The sequence below is a fragment of the Anarhichas minor genome, unplaced genomic scaffold (assembly GCF_050575085.1).
Source record: "Anarhichas minor isolate MPS153535 unplaced genomic scaffold, ASM5057508v1 ptg000041l, whole genome shotgun sequence".
NCBI classification, from domain to species: Eukaryota; Metazoa; Chordata; class Actinopteri; order Perciformes; family Anarhichadidae; genus Anarhichas; species Anarhichas minor.
Window position 1 is genome coordinate 2,799,982 of NW_027466487.1, and position 19,450 is coordinate 2,819,431.

The 19,450-nt window shown below is 44.3% G+C and overlaps 1 protein-coding gene across 4 annotated transcripts in view; it reads left to right on the forward strand.

Annotated features, from left to right (window-relative positions):
* Nucleotides 1-19,450, forward strand: part of nbeal2 (neurobeachin-like 2) — a 30,453-nt gene that overhangs the window by 4,868 nt on the left and 6,135 nt on the right. The window contains exons 2-38 of one of the 4 annotated variants that reach the window (XM_076109181.1): nucleotides 1,933-2,021; nucleotides 2,226-2,390; nucleotides 2,799-2,880; nucleotides 3,228-3,340; nucleotides 3,586-3,668; nucleotides 4,357-4,442; nucleotides 4,541-4,844; nucleotides 4,980-5,086; nucleotides 5,364-5,450; nucleotides 6,341-6,424; nucleotides 6,630-6,728; nucleotides 6,900-7,534; nucleotides 7,632-7,764; nucleotides 8,139-8,258; nucleotides 8,374-8,704; nucleotides 8,902-8,984; nucleotides 9,105-9,197; nucleotides 9,370-9,541; nucleotides 9,951-10,084; nucleotides 11,156-11,315; nucleotides 11,627-11,729; nucleotides 11,917-12,067; nucleotides 12,334-12,489; nucleotides 12,636-12,795; nucleotides 13,120-13,208; nucleotides 13,348-14,058; nucleotides 14,172-14,356; nucleotides 14,553-14,709; nucleotides 15,749-15,892; nucleotides 16,365-16,688; nucleotides 17,755-17,904; nucleotides 18,021-18,178; nucleotides 18,338-18,462; nucleotides 18,551-18,665; nucleotides 18,816-18,973; nucleotides 19,067-19,200; nucleotides 19,287-19,394. In XM_076109181.1, the coding sequence (XP_075965296.1) occupies nucleotides 1,933-2,021; nucleotides 2,226-2,390; nucleotides 2,799-2,880; nucleotides 3,228-3,340; nucleotides 3,586-3,668; nucleotides 4,357-4,442; nucleotides 4,541-4,844; nucleotides 4,980-5,086; nucleotides 5,364-5,450; nucleotides 6,341-6,424; nucleotides 6,630-6,728; nucleotides 6,900-7,534; nucleotides 7,632-7,764; nucleotides 8,139-8,258; nucleotides 8,374-8,704; nucleotides 8,902-8,984; nucleotides 9,105-9,197; nucleotides 9,370-9,541; nucleotides 9,951-10,084; nucleotides 11,156-11,315; nucleotides 11,627-11,729; nucleotides 11,917-12,067; nucleotides 12,334-12,489; nucleotides 12,636-12,795; nucleotides 13,120-13,208; nucleotides 13,348-14,058; nucleotides 14,172-14,356; nucleotides 14,553-14,709; nucleotides 15,749-15,892; nucleotides 16,365-16,688; nucleotides 17,755-17,904; nucleotides 18,021-18,178; nucleotides 18,338-18,462; nucleotides 18,551-18,665; nucleotides 18,816-18,973; nucleotides 19,067-19,200; nucleotides 19,287-19,394 (6,288 nt within the window). Of the gene's footprint in view, nucleotides 1-320; nucleotides 856-1,932; nucleotides 2,022-2,225; nucleotides 2,391-2,798; nucleotides 2,881-3,227; nucleotides 3,341-3,585; nucleotides 3,669-4,356; nucleotides 4,443-4,540; nucleotides 4,845-4,979; nucleotides 5,087-5,363; nucleotides 5,451-6,340; nucleotides 6,425-6,629; nucleotides 6,729-6,899; nucleotides 7,535-7,631; nucleotides 7,765-8,138; nucleotides 8,259-8,373; nucleotides 8,705-8,901; nucleotides 8,985-9,104; nucleotides 9,198-9,369; nucleotides 9,542-9,950; nucleotides 10,085-11,155; nucleotides 11,316-11,626; nucleotides 11,730-11,916; nucleotides 12,068-12,333; nucleotides 12,490-12,635; nucleotides 12,796-13,119; nucleotides 13,209-13,347; nucleotides 14,059-14,171; nucleotides 14,357-14,552; nucleotides 14,710-15,748; nucleotides 15,893-16,364; nucleotides 16,689-17,754; nucleotides 17,905-18,020; nucleotides 18,179-18,337; nucleotides 18,463-18,550; nucleotides 18,666-18,815; nucleotides 18,974-19,066; nucleotides 19,201-19,286; nucleotides 19,395-19,450 lie in introns of those variants that run through there. The other 3 variants (XM_076109180.1, XM_076109178.1, XM_076109179.1) reach the window with 3 other exon arrangements.

A 19,450-nucleotide genomic window follows, 5' to 3' on the forward strand; every position in this document is an offset into this window, starting at 1 on the left:
GCGCTGGATGATTAAGAGTCCTTAAAAATACTAGTTGTTGCATGGTGAGTAATGTTAGGGAGGATTCAGTCATTCAGCTACTGAATCTTTTATTGTAAAGTAAAACGAAGCTGAAGGAGTGTTGCAAATATGTCCTTTCCTCTCCTAGTCAAGTCTCCCGTACCTGATTGTCCAGATGTTGCAGGCAGAAAACAATATGTTCAGTTAGGTTTCCTGTTTTCACAGAGAAAGTACATGCAGAGATTTTATTCAGTATGTCTGTTTTATGTCATTTTGTTATTTTTTCAATAGCTGGCTAATCAGATTTTGAATTTACAGCGTTTGATGACGTGGTAAAGGCAATTGGACTGGTTTTTCTCCAACTAGAAATACAGTATTCTGTAAATTATGACATTCACTGCTTCAACTTGTCACATTTCATTGGCTCAGTCACTATTCCAACTGAGAGAGCTGAATTTCAGTGTTTCTCCTGCAACATATTTTTGCTGTGTCAAATTTAGAAAGCGTAAACAAAGTTTCAGTGCTTAGTTGTTGCTGTGGGAAGTTTTTTTTTTTTCATAGGGGCTTTCTTCATATCTTCTCACAACTATAGTAAAAGCAAAAGAGGAAGGGGTTTGATGAGGAGGCTGCGAATGAAGGAAATAAGCTACGGTTAGAGTGACATGTCATTTCCTGGTTGCTCGTTTGACGTTTGGAAGACCAGAAAGCGAGTCTGACGGAGCGGTGTGCAGCTTCTGAGCTGCTGGCTGGAGACGACACTGAAGGCTCATCTGAGACAGGGTTCCACAAGAACCTGGCACCCTGCTCAGCCACATGCAATGAGAGATGGACTGGCTCATAACTCAGTGCCAGTTGGTAATGTACATTTGACATTAATGCAGCATTAGAAACTAGTTCAGGGTCAACTGCATTAGATTTCCATTTTATTAAACATGCAATGAGCTACAGTTACAGGAGGAGCACTAATACTGCAGCAGCTTTTAAAGTAACCTGCATCAATGGCAGCAACATTTTTGACTTATTTGCCTGTTGGCTTAGGGGAAGTACCGGATTTATTGTTGTGCTTTTTGCTGTTCTGTATGTTATTTGTGTACAATGAGTCAGTCAGTCTGAGACAACTCATGTCTTCCAGCATGCTCTACAAAGGCTGCCTCAAATGTGAGCAACTCTGACTTTGTGCATACTCAGCGAATCAAAATGTTCCGGCGGTTCCATGACACGGTACATCAAGGAACATTTTGAGGTGTCTCAGGTTTTTGTAATTTGATTTTGAAACACTGGGTTCCCATGAGCAGCACGGCTTGTCTGAATCGCCAGGAATTTTGAATCTGGCTTTATATAAAAAGTAAAAAACTAATTCAGTTTAAAGTTGACCCGTGTTACATTTGTGTTGCGCACAGCGGGAGAGTGATGTAAGGAGGGAACAGTGGCAGGATATGTTGCACTGCAGAGGCTGATTAAAGCTGTGATAATGACTGTTTGTATGTAAACATACCTGCATAATTGAAACCATCTTTTATTAAACTATAAGGACGCAATAATGCAGGAATGTTTATGACAATGACATGCATATAAGAAGTTGTTATTGTATGTACTGAGTGTTTGGAACTTATGACTGAAATTTGAACCTCCCTGTTTTGGAAAGCATTGGCTCATGTGTTCCTCTCTGTGAATTACATCTCTTTGCAACATCCTGTTACAAAAACAGGTCATAAGCTTTAGTCAGTGACATGTTTTCCGCCACAGTGTGTCACAGTTAAACGCTCAACCCTTTCAGAGGAAGCAAAGAACATATTCCATTGATATTTATTGTGAAACCGTGCACATGTTTCACACGCACTATTATTTACTAACACTGCATGCTGCATATAATGTGCCTGGAGGCGTGAAGGCCCCTTTCTTCGCTCAATTCTTCTCTCCTCCCTCCTGCAGAAAGACGTGGGCTATCTGCACCAGTGGTTGGAGGCGTTCGTGGCGTCCTTTGAGAGGCTCATTGATGTGCATTCACTGGAGCCTCGGAGGTGAGTAGTAGTAACAAACTACACTGCCAGAAGCTCCCACCGGGTTTTATTCCCCAAAGCAAGATGAACTCTGACCTTCTGTAGAGATGCCGCTTTGACATGTTTATGTTATGTGTAAACGCTGCCCCTGTTACGACGCCCTTTGCTGCTATGCTACTGCCTCCCATCCCCTCTCTACCCACATCTTCCTCTCACATCTTCCAGGCCGGAGGAGTGCAGCTCCGAGGTGCCCTTGCTCCCCAGGGAGGTCCTGGTGTTCCTCGGCACTCAGCTATGGCAGAGTGCCGAGCACCTCTCCGACACTGCTGAGCCCAACAGCACCACCCCTCACCCCCTGCTCCTCATCAAGTTCTTCATCATTATCTGCAGGTGAGGGCCCAGCCTGCTGTGTATATGCCTTGTGGCAGTACTATTTATAGTAAAACTATATTCAGGCAGGTACTAGAGACCAATGGGACTACTGTTTTTTAAGTAAATTAAAGTGTACCTGACTTGAGGTAATGTACAAAATTAGGTATCAATTTCCTTTTATTTAAAATGAAATCTTTACTTATAAAAAAAGAAGCAATGGTAGAAAAGGGAACCAAATGAACTACAGTTTGAATTACATTAATTAAATTGCAATGCAGGTTGTGCAAAGGGGCTGCAACTCCATCACAGGAAGTTGTACCTCACATGTACATTCTGTGTATTTTTTGTGCCTAAAATGGTCATATTGGGCAAACATCAGGCAGATTTTCTTAACACTCAATTGCACAAGTTTCTCTCTACTTCTAGGAATATGGAGAACATCGACCCAGAGAAGACCCCTGATTTTGTTTTCGAAGCCATCAAGCTTTTGAATTTCTGTTTGGACCAGGTAAGGCCTTTATAAGCGTTAGCTCAACCAGGACACAGATTTCAGTGATTTATATCAGGGCTTGGCTCCACTGCATGCTCAGTATATCAAGCGTCCAAAGATTATTTAGTGCCCTTAAAGCCAAACTGTGCAGAAGTGTGATACACAGCAGAGAGACAGTGAACAGTAACATCCTCACACAGAAATAACATAACTAGTTTACACTTAAAAGAGAAATGGGTGTGTTGTCGAACGTCTATTCAATGTACTGGAATGTGTTGTATGAGGAATGTCAAAGACAGGTGTATCTGTGCTGGTCATGCGTTACACATGTGTCAATGTGAGTCCAAACTTTTTATTTTGGACAGCTTAAGAAGGGACAAGGGGAGCAGTCTTCTCTGCAGACGGTTGTGCAGTATGGACTCGTGCTGTGTGAAAGCCTGTTTGACCCTTATCAGACATGGAGGAGACGCCTGGCAGGGTGAGTGTGTGCTGCGTCACCCTGGAGATACACTGCGTGGGAGGTGGGATTCAGTCACAATACCCTTACACTATCGTGTGCATTTAACATCTTGCCCAACCGTTGTGTGATGTGTAACCACCCTTGCTTGTTGCCTCCAAGCCTTGAAGTCAAACCTCATTAGTGCCGGCAGTATTGGTGGCAGCCCTTGACTGACTAGGCGTGATATGAGTCGGTGCGGTAACTCGAGGCTTTGTGTGTTACAGGGAGGCGGTGAGCTCGCTGGAGAGGAACAAGTATAAGTTCTCCCCGCTGGCCTTGCCAGAGGAGTTGCCTGCTCTTTTTCATGGTGAGACGCTCCCTTTTGTCTGCTCTTTCACTGTGATCTCTGTCAGACCTCACATACCACAAGAATCCCACTGTTCCCACCGCTGCCTAAACACAGCTTAGTTCTGTCATCTTTAACATGAAATACCAGGACCTTTTTATTTGCTCCAAATCGCCTAGTTAATCATTCTTTGCCATGTTGCTTATAATGGAAAATAACTGGTCAGTCCGGTCAGTAAGAGCTTTAGGTTTTGGCTAAAAACTTAAATTGTTCAGCATCTAATTATCAGGTTTCAATCACCAGAGTCCAAACAATTCTAATTATAGAAGCCCATTTGATTAGCGAGCACTAATCTATAAGCCATGGGGGAAATCACAGCCTGGGCAAGTTTCAGTATGTCCAAATTTTAGGAGGATTAAACTGTAATAGTATGCTTAGAAATGTTAAGTGCTAATTGTGTAATACCTAGCCAATTAGCAAGGCTTTGGCAATTCTTTTTTCACGTAACTCTTAATGATAGACGTGGCTTGCAGGGGAAGCTTTTGCTCAGCCATTATACTGTGAACATTTTACATTTATTCTTATTTTTCTTAATTTTAACAAACCAAAATGATATATTGATAGCACTGTGTTACTGTTTTCTGTATTGTGGCTAAGTGAAAGCTGGTTTTGCATGACATTGTTCCTTGGCTTGAATACATGTTCACAGAAAGTCTCCAGGAAAGCGAGCAGATCCCAGAGCTCCTCACACTCAGATTCGTTCTTCTCCAGGGTGCTGTCATCAGTGGAGGAAAGGTCTGCTGTCCTCTTCGTCATTAATTACTGTGAAAACACTACACATGCAGATTAGAACTAATTACAGTGGGGTGACTGTGTCCATATTCTTTTTCCAGAAGAATGGCCTTCTTTCCATCACCCCTCACTCTGTTGATGACCTGTTGTCCGTTCTGCGAGCTTGGTGCAACCGGACCTCCCCTGAACCCAAGAGCACAGGGCTCTCACGGCTGACCCTGCAGTGCTTGACCGCGATGATCCACCTCCTGCACTCCAGCAGCCCTGCGGAGCGGCAGGTGGAGATCAAGACGATCCTGGAGAGCTACTTCCAGCTCCTCAACTGGAACCGTCCACTGATCAGTGAGCAGCTAGAGAGGCAGAGCTGGGAGGACAGCCTGATCTCCCTCCAGAGACAAATGCTAAGTAAGAGCATGTCCACTAGCTCTCAAATCTCGCTTAACGTACAGCATTCCATTTTATTTATCTCTCTCAATCAGTATGAAGGCCAAATTATCGATTTTCCCAGCATGTCAACATCCTCTTTGTTGTCAATTTTAGCTGCTGTTCCTGAGATCCTGCAGTGCTCTGACAGGCCAGTCCTGCAGGCCGTGTTCCTCAACAACAACTGCTTTGAACACATACTCAGGCTTGTTCAGAACAGCAAGGTCAGACCCCTGTCCATTTAAAATGTGTCCGTCTGCTCTGTCACCGGTTTATATTTCTGTAATTTCTATTTCTCCACACATCTGCTGTTCAATGTGAAATATCACAAAAAAATGTATGCTTATGTTTTCCACACATGGCTACAACATATGTATCCCGCTGCTTTTTTGTCTAATTGTCTGTCTTTTTGTGTTGTGTGTATGCGTGTGTATATGTATGTGTGTGTGCCTGTGTGTGTGTGTGCGCGTGTGCGTGTGTGTGTGTCTGTGTGTCCTGCAGCTCTTTCAGAGCAACATGCATAGCCCGGAGCGTGAGGTTGTTTCTGACCCCACTACATGTTTACTCTCAGAGGTCGAAGTGGACCAGGTACATTCCCCTACTTGGTGTTGATATTGGTCTGTCAGCAGGAAACTCAGCCTTCTCTCTACTCGTTAGCTGCTCTGAGCTATTTAAACAGGAAGCTTTGGGCAGGAAGTCTGGCTTACACTCATTTGTAAATAAAGCAGGTAGTGATATGTGATAATTGTCGTCTGGAGTTCCCTTTTTAATCTCTCTCTTCTGTCCATCTGAAGTATCCACTTACAGCCTGTGTTGTATGTGATTTACTGTTATTTTGGGGCGACTTGAATCCGTCTTGAAATAAAAGAAAGTACAAGCTGGTGCTAGCTTTGTGCACGTTGAAAAGTCAAGATTCAAATTATCAGCGAGAGGATTAATCTTTGCTTGTGTGGGAGTGTTGATTTATATCACATTCGTAATTAGAGGCTGAATTCCCTGTTGACAACACGAGGCAAGAAGAGCATGTTGTGTTTTTCATACTGCATGAAATGGTTGTTTTTGAAATGCATGTCTTTCCTTCTTTTCCTGGTATTTTGGCTGCTTTGTCGTGTGACCGGTTGTGGCTCGTGTCCTGGGGTTTTGATGTTGTCTAATTTCCAGCAATAGCTGCACTTTTTTTTTTTTTTTTTTTTTTTTTTTTTTTTTTTTTTTTTTTCTGGGTGTTGGCTTTGGTTTTTGCATGCTGGGATCTATCAGTAATTAACAAAGAGGCGATTGTTTAGTGACTGATCCAGCGGTGCGCTTACTTCGACCCAGTGTGCTCCAATAATTGTGGTGTGGAATAATCGTTCATTCACTTGGTGAGAGACTTCCTCAGCATTGATTTGTTTTCATTTTTGGTCCTGTGCAGTTAGAATGTTCAACTTTTTTTGGGGCTGTGGTTACATTATTTTAACACAATCATTATTTTGATGTAGGTTCTGGTGAAAGGATCAGACAGTATTACAGTTCATGCGCTGGGAGTCCTCACAGCTATAATGAGTAACTCACCCTCTGCTAAGGTAAGGCCCTTTGTGATCCACTATGGTTAAATCATGCATCCTTCATTCTTCTGTACATGTATTATAAAGCATATCATACTATGATGACTACAACGCCAGCAAAAATTCATTTCGGAAATTTAATTGTAATTCTTCCAAATGTGTGCCAACTAGCTATCCCTTGTGGAGCCGCTCTTCAGCCTATTTCTGTCTCCTTCCCCCTCAGGAGGTTTTCAAGGAGAGGATTGGCTACTCTCAGCTGTTTGATGTGCTGAAGAGTCAAGGTCAACCCACCAAAAGGCTTCTGCAGGAGCTGATGAACATGGTGAAACACTAATTTCCTCTTTATCCCCACTGAGTGCAGAGACAGTAGAAGTCAATGAGCACTTATTGATGACCTTGTTCCTATTTGAATTGGGGTGCAAGTTATTGACCATGTGGCCTCGTCTTAACCTTATTTTCTGTTCTCACTGTTTTTATTCCTCTCTGTCTTCAGGCAGTGGAGGGCGAGCATGCCCACGCCCATCACCTTGGCATTAGTAACGAGCAGCCTTTGCTGCTGCTCCTGCAGTGGCTGCCTGACCTGTCGGGTCAGAGGGACCTTCAGCTGCTGGTGGCCCAATGGCTGGCTACGGTCTGTGGTGGCTCCTTATCCTGTCGCACCGTGGCTGTGGAGGCGGACATGGTGGGGGCTCTGCTGCAGGTGCTCTCACAGCCCCAGAATCTTGACCGGCAGTGTGCAGACACCCTGCTGGGCCTCCTGCAGGACCTGGGCTCCATGTGTCTGAGACCAGAGGAGCTGAAGAGCCTGCTCAGACTGCTCAGGGTGGATCAGGACAATGGCGCAGTGGTGGGGAAAGTGCACCCTTACTGCGCTCGCGTCATTCAAGTGCTCTCGGCCATAGCGGCCAGAGAAGGCCAGGGCAGTGCCCTGCAGTACTTTGATCTTACGCCCCCCATGGCTGGTATTATGGTGCCCACGGTCCAACGCTGGCCAGGCAGCGGTTTTGCCTTTCACGCCTGGCTCTGCCTCAACATGGAGTTCACCAACAACCGTAAACCCTCTGCCACCTCTAGTACAGGGGCTCAGCATGACATGGGAAAGGGACCACGCAGGAAGCAGCTCTACAGGTACATTTGCGAGAAGTGAAGTTGCAAACTTTCATATGTATATGATTGTACTGCGTTGTACACTTTTCTGTGACAGAATGTGTTTTTTTGTGTGAAGTTTCTTCACAGCAAGTGGAACTGGGTTGGAGGCTTTCTTCACCATGGAGGGAGTGCTGGTGGTGGCTGTTTGCACAAAGAAAGACTACATGGCTGTCGCGCTGCCAGAGCACCCACTAACTGACTCATGCTGGGTGAGTGGGGACACACATAGTACAACTAGAATTTTGGCCAACATTTGTCTTCGTTTAGCCTGTCCGATATAAAAAATAGATTTGATCAAGGATAAAATCACACATCAATGTACTGAGGGGCGCTGTCTGGGCATGTAACCTTGGAGCATAATTACTGTAAGAAATTGAAGAGTGTACCTCTTAAAGAGATAAGTAGCTAGCGGTCTACCAATATAGGATAAATTAAAGCTGTCAACTGTGAGACTGTGTTGCTCTTGTTCCTCAATACAAAGATGTATCTTTGTAAGCGCCAAACGTTTAGCACCAAATTTGCTTTTTTTTAGTTTTGTCACCAGAAGAAATTAGTGTGCTCTTTCATGTCTCACTCATCACAGCACTCCGTGGCTATAGTCCACATCCCAGGCCGTCGTCCGTTTGGTCAGAACCTGGTCACCATCTACATCGACGGAGAGCAGCTTAAAACTGCTCAGCTTCGCTTTCCATCTTTCAGTGAGGTAACTGAAACTAGTATCTAATGTGACCTGGCCATGGATGTATTCTAGCTGAGTAGTTCCCCTTTATTAATCTAACTTCCTCTTTCTCTCCCCCGCCTGAACCTGACTCCTGAAGCCTTTTACCTCCTGCTGCATTGGATCTGCAGGCCATCGGACCACTACCACCACCACCTCCCCCAACCTGCCCATGTCCTCGTACTCCAACCCATCGCCTGAGTTTGCCTTCCCCTCCTATGGCCCTTCCCTCATGCGTTCCCAGTCCTTCCCAGCCACCTTTGCCGGAGGCCGCGGGGGGGCTTTGGGAGACTCCCCAGTGCACACCATCCCAGCAGGACTGCAAGACACAGAGTGGGGAACACCCACGTCTCTGGATGGGCTCCTGGGCACCGCCTTCATCTGTCACGAGGCTCTGCAGCAGACACAGACAAGAGCTCTGCATGCTGCAGGTAAGTCACCCTCTGCTACAAAGCAAATGTTGGTTATTCTACACATTACCCAGTTTTTTGCAGAGTTCACCCAACAATCAAATGTAAAGGAACCGTAATAAACAAAAACACAGAATACTCCTAAGAGTATTTTTTTTTCATGTAAACCAAGTAATGTTTGCATAATGGCCGACATTGTTTTCTGCTCTCCATCACAGGCCCCAATCACGTGTCCCTATTCAAAGCAGAGGGAGAGTTGTCTGATCTCAACAGCAAGCTTCTGCTCTACTACACTCCACAGGTGACCCCACTGAAACACAAAAAAACTTGCACATTTTATTACACTGCTTTCATTAAGTGAATAAACCAACAACACCAGTAAAATATTTGCTGTTTACATTTGTGCATATGTTTTCTACAGGCCTTCAAGGGCCAAATATGTCTGGACCTGTCGCCCAATCACCAATATGATGGCAGGTTTACAGGACACAGGGTAGTGAACTGGGACATCAAGGTTAGATATGACAAGTGTCAGATCAGTATAACATCAGTCATGTTGTATGCTGTCATACTGCTTCCTTTTTGGGCAGGTGCTCGTTGTTGACTCTATTTCTGATCTAAATAGGACTAATGTGGAAGGTTACAAAAATATAGTTTTTTTTTTTTTTTTTTTGTCCCCCCTGCAGGATGTTGTAAACGTGGTGGGAGGTATAGGGGTTTTGCTGCCCCTGCTTGAGCAGGTATGTGAGACTGAGCAGCTTTGCAACGGCAGTCAGGAGATCGCAGACCTGCTGGGACTAGAGCTCACCTCCCCCAGAAGCCCTGCTGCTATGCTGCTGCCACTGAACAAGTCTGCAGGTCAGCTTTTTTTGTAATTTTGGTATATCAAAATTCAAGTATCATAAATCCATTATCTCCTGCATTGTGAGGGCTAACTGTGTTGTTGTTCCTGGTTATTTTTGCAGTGCTAAATGCTAAATATTTGTTTCAGTGCAGTTCAGAGTCAGAAGACGTTATGAATGGTAGCGAGTCAGAGTTTACACGCAATGCATGATGCAAGGACAGACAGGATGTGCTAGACAGTCACACGTCTAATGTGAACAAAATGAGATAAATGGAACAAACAGCATAACAAAAGTGAGACAAATACCCTGGCTCATCCTGTGATATGATAATCTCAGTAAAATGCTTGGTAATGCATAAATACGTCTGTGGGTTACACAGGAAATCTTAACAGTTGTTTTGCCCTATTTTTTTTTTCTTTCAGAGGTAAGACTAGAGAGAAACAGCATCGCAGCCTTCCTGCTGATGGTGAAGAACCTGATTCGTCATCACTCTGTCAATCAAGAGAGCCTGCTGCACTGCCATGGGCCGAGCACAATAGGAGCCATGCTCAGCAAAGTAAGCGCCCTGCACGGCGGTTCGCTCTAGCAAGTGGGAACTAATTGCGAGAAGAACGGATTAGCATATGAGAGTGAATATTTGACCTTTTTCCATTGTAGTTCTGCTGTGTAATTGCAGTGTAATGAGTGGGTATGGTGTTGTAGAAATATATGTGGCTCTTTTAAAAATGACTGTATCACATGCTTGTGTGGGGAAATTTATGCAGAGTTTGCCCAGCTTGCTCGCTCTCACTGCGAACAAAGAATATCAGCTTTAAAATCTGTTGCCTGAAATTTAAAATCTAGGAAAATGATATGGAGATTAAAACCAAATTGGAAAATGACAGACATGGAATTCACAATGAACTGTTCTCAGTTCTTGGTGTAATATTTAGCAGATAAATCTCAGTTTCTAAACTGCTTAGTGGGTCTCACACAGGCATAACGAGCCATCTTGTTCGCTTTTTGCTGCTTATATAGTAGCAATAGTAATGTTGGGAATTAAGGAGAAACCTGTATAAAGTAGGCACAGTGATGGCCGTACAATGATAGCTGTGTTTGATGCTGAGCCATGTCATAGACAAACCTCCATTGCTTTGAAATGGGCAACACAGTTTATCTGATTTGCTGATTTATCTGTAGGCCTAGTTCAGTATGACAGCGATGATTTCTTCAAAATTGGTGACATGTGTTTGAGTTCAGAGGTTTACATTGTCACACAGTGTTAATGTGAATCTCTGATGGTAGCAGCCAATCGGATACGTTGGTGCAGCACAGACATGCTTTCAGTCTGACAGGATATTTTGAAATACGTGACGTTAAGGTGGAGCATCCTGTAAGGAAACTATGTCACAATAGTCACACGAGGTTTCCATGTTTGAGAGCGGCAAAGACAGAAACCCACATATACTGTAGGCATACACTCAACACAAACACTTGTACTGAATATGCACTCAACTGAGTGCAACACTTCTCCAGCCTCAAGTGTTAATAAAAATAGTATGCTACACAAACCCTTGTGCACAGATAAATCCAAATAAATGAAAACAAACTTAAACACAATCCCTCCTCCTTGCTTCCTCTCCTGCAGGTTCCTGACAGTATGATGGACATGAACGTTTTAACGGCCTGTCAGCTGCTGCTGGAGCAGGTTTTCAACGAGGGCAACAGCACACTTCTACAGCAACTCTACCACCACCTTCTATTTGATTTCCGCATCTGGACTAAAAGCCATTTTACTGTTTGTCTGGGTAAGGCACAAGCAGCCCTAATGTTGTGGAGTATTGCACCTGTGGACCTTTTCATGTCTGCCGAAGCTGTTTGTGTCCCTTTTTATATGTGTGACTGAAAGGAGCAAGAGGAGGCTGAAAGCAGAGATAGAATACATTAATGTTTTGAGTTCAGGCAGTGGCAAAGATTAAAAGAGGATTTGTGCCTCAAGCTACACTTTGATACCCTGTTTTGTAAATGAATGCACTTCTTTGGTGCAACTTCGAATATTGGTTTGACATTTCTGAAAAACGGGAGAGAGATGACAAAAGTGTTTTTCTTTCTTCCAAAGCCCACGTGCAGTACCTGGCGTCTGTGATAAACGAAGGCAAGCAGCGCATGAAGAGGAAGTACGGGGTCCAGTATGTTCTGGATACCATTCGCACATTCTACAGGTGAACCTTTCACAATCACAATATGGTTGCAAAATAAGACACATATATTTATATATTAAGAGTTGAATAGTTCAAAGGTTAGTCCAAACATACTTATTGCTATATTATTCATTTCTTTTAAACCATGATTTTCACTGTTCACAAGAAGATAATTGATTTATGTCTTTACTAACACCTTTGGCCATAGTGTGGAGAGAGATGGCAGCAGTCTGTCTGAAGAAAAGCAGATGATTCAAAACTCTCTGTTCGCCTTGCTGAAAGACTTTCTCAAGTCTCCTACACCAGAAGACCTTCACAGTGTCCTCGCCTACATTCTGACTGTCGGAGAAGAGAAGCAGGTAGTGCTCGTATGTTTCATCTGTGTTTCTTTAGCGAGTTTAATTTTGTTATCATTTGACCTTTTTAGCATGATATTTTACTTCCATCGCCAAATGAACCCTGATCCTCCACCTATTTTACTCTCATGTTTTGGCATCTGCGTACTTTCAAACTCCTCTTGTGACCACTTAAAACTTAAACCCTCCCTAAATCCATATTTCTTGGCATTTCATCGTCCTCATTCACTTCTCTCCTCGTTCCTCATGACTTCTCCTCTCTTTATCAGGCTGTGAGGGCCTCGGATGTGCTCTACGAACTCTTGAAGAGCAGCCCTCCTCGTGAGCAGGTGCAGGCCGTGCTGCTGGACTGGGGCGTGGAGCAGCTGTACTGCTTGCTGCTCACTCCAAGTTTCGGAGACGAGGCCAGAGAGCGGGTCTTCAGGGTGAGAGCGAAAGACTTAACCTCTCCTTAGAATGCTTCAGCTTATCACTTGACACATTTTTGCCTTTCACCGCAAACTCCCATGTGATGTATCATCAAAACAGATTAAAAAAAAACGTCTTACATAATTTCCCTTCGATGTTGCAGGTTTTATACAAAATCCTCAAAAGCGAGCGTGTTTCTGAGCGCAACAAGCAGCGCATCAAACTGAAGGATTTCGGATATCTTGGCCTGGTTTGTCTCCTTGATGAAATTCCGGTAACCATGACCACCGTGCGATGTCTGTACGAGCAGGTCCTTGCTACAGGTAACGTCTCTCGGGTCTAGTGAACTGGAAATGTTGAGTGTTTCTCAATAACGTCAGAAGTCAAGCGAGCAGTTTTAACGTTCAAAAACTCATCTGCTTCATCAGGACTTTTCTGAGAATCTACAGCTGCTTATAAACTCATCACAACAACTAAACTGATAAGAATAAGAGACTCGTAACTTTGTCTTGAGTTTACTGTTGTTACATATTTATACTACATAGTTCTTGAGTTTATAAAGGACACATAATCTATACCAGAAAGCTGATTAAGAGATAGGCTCCAAAGGACTTTAAAATGCAATCAAATTTGCTGCCACCCCACAGATGCGACCCTCAACTTCCGAGATCTCCTGGCTGTGGTCTGTCTATCCCATCGAGCTGAGCTCACTGTCCGCTTGGACGTCTGCCGCAAGGTCAGTCTGCTCACCTTATTTACATTTCTGCTAGAACAACCATAGTCAACTTGTGAGTGTGAAGTTACAGCCTAAGCATATTTATCATCCTTGTAATGAAAACAACCTCTTCCTCTGTTCCTCTCTGATATTTCCGCAGCTCTTTCATCTGATCTACTCCAACGAAGATTATGTGAAGCAGCTTGCAAGGCAGCCCGGCTGGCAGGATGTTTTGACCAAGCTCTATGTCAAAGAGTTTTACGAGTCCCATGCTGCCAGCATCGCAGGCTCCAGCACCCACAGCTCCTTCGAGCCAAACAACCGGCCACCGCTGTGCAGGGATCAGGCTCTGGTAATAGAAGACGCGCACTCGGACGTCTTCCTGAGCTACCGCACCTCGCAGGACATCGAGGATGAGGTGGATGTAGGTGGCCGGCGGCACATCTCTGATGGATTCTCTGATTTATCCCAGTCGCCTCCAAGTGGAGGCGGAGGTGGCGGTACGCCTAAAACCTTCACCGGCTCCCTCCATTTGAAGTATTTTGATTCGGTGTACCAAGGAAGTCACTCGTCCTCCACCTCCAACGTGGTTGATGTCCCCACATCTGGCCCGGACGAGGAGGGGAGAGACTACCAGCCCCAATCCCCCTTTTGCAACCCGTTTGATATGGAGCTAGGGAGCATGGGAGACACTGGCACACACACTCCTGCAGGTAGTCTGACAAACACACCATCTCCTCTTGAGCACTGCAAACCCTTTCCACCTGCCAGACCCAGGAAGAGCTCCAGTCTGTCCAACGTGCTGGATGATACCAGCTATGGGACAGACCCTCCAACTGGAGACACAATCTCCAATACGTCCAACCCACAGGTATGGCTGCTTCCTCAGCTTAGCCAATAACTGGTAATCAAGCCCATTATTTGAGAGTTTAATGTCTAAGATTTGTTTCTGGGATGTGGGACTGAGTCTTGTTTGCTTTACAGCAGACCCCTGAGGAAGAGCTGTGCAACCTGCTAACCAACATTGTCTTCTCCGTGCTGTGGAGCGGCAGCGGGGCGGAGACGACGGAGGACGTGGTGTGGCGAGAGAGAGGACAGGTCTTTTCTGTTCTCACCAAACTGGGCTCCTCCTGCCAACTGGTCCGCCCTCCCGATGACATCAAACGCAGGTCAGTGACGGTGATTTCAAATGTACTTGCCCTCAGCTAACAAGCACATTGAACTGACAATGAAGCCGTCTGGCAATGGAAAAACAAATTGAGCCACACCTACAGCTGTGGCACGTTTTTGTCTGAACATTCAGATATGTTATTGTGTCACACTGGGGCGATGTATTCATAGTCTGTTTGCCACTCTGTGTGCCAGTCTGTTGGAGATGATGCTGGAGTCGTCTCTGTCCGACCTGAGGGACGCCCAGGGAGTGTCTCTGCCTTTCTGTCCCAGTTTGGTTCGGCTCCTCAGGCTGCTGCAGGACTTCCTGTTTGCTGAGGGTACAGACAACCACACGCTGTGGAGTGAAAAGGTATATCACATATTATCCCATCTAAAACATATGGACCACTGACATATTCTATTTGGGTAATTTCATGATTATGGAGCGCCTCCATCTTGATAAAGGTTGGGTCGACTTTGAATTCACGAGGGACAATGAAGTAAATATGCCCTTAATTCCTGACAAAGCCTGATATTATATCTTACAACTATATAAGAACATTGTTAATAAACCAACCAGAACTATTGGATGATATTCCAGCAGCATGGACTTAACACCTACCGAGTTGTAGCCCAAATTGAATCCTAAAATATCACATTTCAAGTGGCTGATCACAAACCTCCACCATGCTTGGCATTAGGCTTTGAAAATTGCTTACGGTAGTGAGACAGAAGCAGTCGTGAGACTTCTCTGTCAGTGCAGTACAGGCAGTAGGAGTTTACTATGTTCCAGTGCAAGGCAGGCCGCATGTTTGCTTTCTATAAATAGATCTATTGAACACACGTGGAATTTAGATTGCTGATGAATTATAAGTGTTCTCCTGCCAAAAAGCAATGCAGCAGGTTCCTGCTGACGGCACACACTGTGTGCAGAACAATCGAGGGTGTTGTCTTTAAAGTGATTGTGTCATTTGACTTTATTATTTAAAGAAGCCATAATAATTTGTGCTGGGGCTACAAAATACAATGATTAAGATACAAAATAAATCTTTGAATGTCGGACTACATTGTCATGATGATAGAATGTTGATGGTTACATTGGATAACTAAATAATAATAAGTAATATTAACCCTTGATTGTCAAACATTAAACACAAAGTGTGGACAGCTGGGTGTGGTCGTTGGCAGTTACTATGTTTAATGTCAGAGAAGATGTTCCCGTCATGTCTTACTGAAGGGTGGAGAGTCATGGTTGGGTGTAGGTAGCATCTGATTCATCTTTTTAAATGCGGGTTAAGCTGTATATGATGTCCTAAATGGGTTTAGGTTGTCGTAGATGCTGCAAGGTGTGGAAACAGGTCTAGCCTTTTTGTTCAATCCTTTTGTTGACGCTTTTTGTTGTATTTCAGATATTTGAGGGGGTGGTAAACCTGCTGGACAAGTTGAAGGCCTGGCATAGCACCCCTGGTAGCCCTGGGAACACAGAACTGAAGGAAATGGCCCAGATTGGCCTGCGTATCATCACTGGATATATCAAACAGCAGCACTCACAGGTCAGCTGCACATTCAACTTGTCCATCACCGAGCCAGTACACCAACCATTACTGTTTCTCACTGTACATGTCTTTCACAACCCGAACACCTGTGCGATTGAATTTAGCTGGAAATAAATTAAAAAGGGGGGTACAGTATTTATTTAACTTGATAAGAGAACTCTGATAAAGCCAGTTTAGAAATACCATTCCTTCTATGGGTTTCTTTTCAAAGATATTGCAGTCACTCATATTAGGGAGTGTTCTGTATGAAAGGGCAGCTCCTCTCAGAGTTATGGCTGCTGTTGCTCTCTCTGTAGGATTGTGAGAGCGGTCATAAAGGAACTGACCATAAGGCATTCCAGTACATACTGCTGGTTGAGTTCATCTCCAAAGTTGCACAGTACTCTTTTCGGCATATTTCTTTATAAACTGCATGGACAGGCTCTGAGTTAGAAGCATAGCAAGTGATTTGCCTCTTTCCCCTCTTCAGGTGTGCGTGATGGCCTACGTGAAGCTCCACAGCCTCCTCCAGACGGTGCTGTGTCTGAGCTGGGAGGAGGTGTGCTTCCTGCTGGGGCAGCTGGGCGCCCCCCTGTGGCCCGGAGGCGTAGTGGACAGCACCAGCTGTGGACAGGCAGAGACTTTCTCCCAGATTGTGCCCGTCGTGCGCACACTGCTCGACCAGCATGCCGACCCCGTCACTCTCCAAAACCTACTCCCCAACCTGCCCGTCACTAACGGCAGCACCACCTTCGCCCAGGACCTGAAGGCCTACTGTCACACACTGGAGTGGCAAGGGTTTTACCAGCAGCAGGTCAGTGTTTTGGCTGTGCATTTAAAAATAGATGCTTAGGGAGTCTGTGGAGTCTTTTGTGTGACTAGGCAGGTATAATCAACAACCCTCTCTGAGATACTGCTGGCTCTGTTCCTTGTCACATTAGTGTACATTCAGGATTTTCGCAATCTTGCCTCCTGGTCTTAGGCTGAGGAATCTAATCCACATTTTTAGAACTGCTATCACAACTTTAGAAAGTAGAAAAAAACAACCCTAAACTCCCTAAATTGCTTTCTAGCTGCCCCCTCAATGTATTTTAAGCAGAGACCAGTTTATGCTCACACTTGAAACTGATGCCAGACTCGCTCACATCCAGCTGAGAGGTGGATTTTTCACTGCTCTGTGTGACAGTGGACGTTCATAAATCTGTTTCGTTTAGATTACTTTAGTATACAGGTCCTGCAATACATTAGTCAGTGTGGCATAACTTTGGCTGCCTTGACTGTTTTGAAACTTGGCCCGGACTGATTTCTCAAGCATGCATGTCTAAGTGTCTGTTTGCAATTTACAATTTGTTTTAATGTTTGGGGTAGTTCTATAGGTTTTTGTATGTGTATCCGACTTCATGGTTTTAGCATGAAGTGGTACAGCAGTAGGGAGGAAGAAGAAAACAGCAGGTGACTTTAAACTGTGTGGTAGTTGTAGAAAATATCTCCTCTTAATACAATAAATAGATAAGGGGAAACTGTTAAAGAAATGGGGAAGTGTATTTCCAGTCCTGTCTCTCATTTGAACAAAGAGAATCATCCCGTTCCATGCATCTAACATGCGTGTTCTTCCTTTAGGAATTTGTAAGTTATCATATTAAAAAATTTAAATGTAAAATCATGGCTTATGGGAAACGTAACAGAAATGAAAGCTTGTCATTCGTATCAAGTTGTAGTGGCATATTATCTTAGTTATATTTCGTAATTTTTTGTTTTATTTGTTTTTACTTAGTACATCATTTTTTTTCTACGTTAAATGTGTTTTTATTTATTTTTTGCCTGATTCTTGCGTGAAGGTTTTTGACTTTCTTGACTTGTCCACTTCTGCCCACCTCTAGGTTCAGCCCACCATGGAGCAGTACGAGCTGGACACGTTTGGGAGGAGCCATGACATCATGTCCAATTTCTGGAATTCGTGCTTCGATGACCTGATGAATACAGCCTTTAAAAGGGACAAGGACAGATCAGACAGCAAGTCCAAGTTTCAGGTTATAAAACTTTCACGCTTCATGCAACAGCCATCATGTCACAGCTTGCTAAGAATACAGAGTTAAACCTTTCACTTTCACTGATCTCACATTTCTGTGCGTTTGTGTGAAAGCAGGAAGTGATCGTGGACCCCCACCTGAAGCGAGTCAGAATTGAGAACAACAGGTACCATAGTTGTCAGAAGCAGAGCTCCAGTCACCAGGGGGTGGTGTGGCAGCACTGGAGAGCTCTCCGCAGGCTTTTGACTAGTGAGAGAGGAGCTTGGGCCAACAAGTAAGCTTTTAAAAAGAAAATAAAAAAAATAATCTCTCTGACCAAGATTTAATTCACTATGAGAGTAAAACAGTTATCTGAAAACATAATGTCCTTTTGCATTTCATAGCTGTCCAGAATGTGCTGAATTCTACTTTTTCTTTTGCCGTCTTTTGCCAGAGTTCAACCAGAGGTGAAGCTGAAATTGTCCAATGCAGAGACTTATTCAAAGATGCGTCTCAAACTTGTGCCCAACTACAACTATGATCCTCACAGTGAGGCCAGTGCCCTGAGGGACAACATGGGTATGTCACTGGTTAGAAACATATTGTCTCCGCTCTTTTTTTAATCTAAGCAAAATGCACTGAAGATGTTTTTTTTTGTGATCTTCAGGAGCTGACAGCCCTCGCTCTGAACCCCTCCTATTGGCTGTTGCAAAGGAAGCAAAAGTAAGCGACATGGAGGATGATCAGTTAGGAGAAGAAGACCTCGTCTTTTTGGATAACAAGTGAGACTTTCATTTGCGTAACTTTTAATGCCGGTGTCAACAGCTTACAGCTTGTCTGTGGGCCATAAAATAATTTCTCCAAACAGGCCTTGAAGACATTTTGAAAGCCCTTGAATATGCAAAGGTTTAACCTTTCTCCCGTGCTGTCAGGGTGGAGGGAGAGGACGAGAGCCAGAAAGAAAAACTGGTTCTGTCAGAAGACTGTGAGCTCATCACTATCGTGGCGGTTGTTCCGGGTCGTCTGGAGGTTACCACCCACCATCTGTACTTCTATGATGGCAGCAGTGAGAAAGAAGAGACGGAGGAAGGTAAGAAAATATGCGCTCGTCAACATCACACCCATCTTCTTTTACTGTTCTTCAAAAGGTTCTTACGGAAGTGAATGATGCCTGTGTCATTAGGAATCGGGTTTGATTTCAAGAGACCTCTGTCTCAGCTCAGAGAAGTGCATTTGAGGCGCTACAACCTGCGACGATCTGCCCTGGAGCTGTTCTTCATCGACCAGTCTCACTACTTCATTAACTTCAAGAAGAAGGTGATGCTCAGATCAAATTGAACTCCTTCCGCACTGTGATTAGAATCAAATAGATGTTTTTAAATTCTTAATGTGTGCCCTCACAGGTACGAAACAAAGTGTACTCCAGGATCCTGGGACTGCGGCCCCCCAACCTGTTTTACTTCGGCTCTCGCTCCCCCCAAGAGCTACTGAAGGCATCTGGACTTACACAGGTAGTTACTAAAGTCAGTTGCTCTGTGAAGTTGATCTGAATGTTGCTGATTGTGTT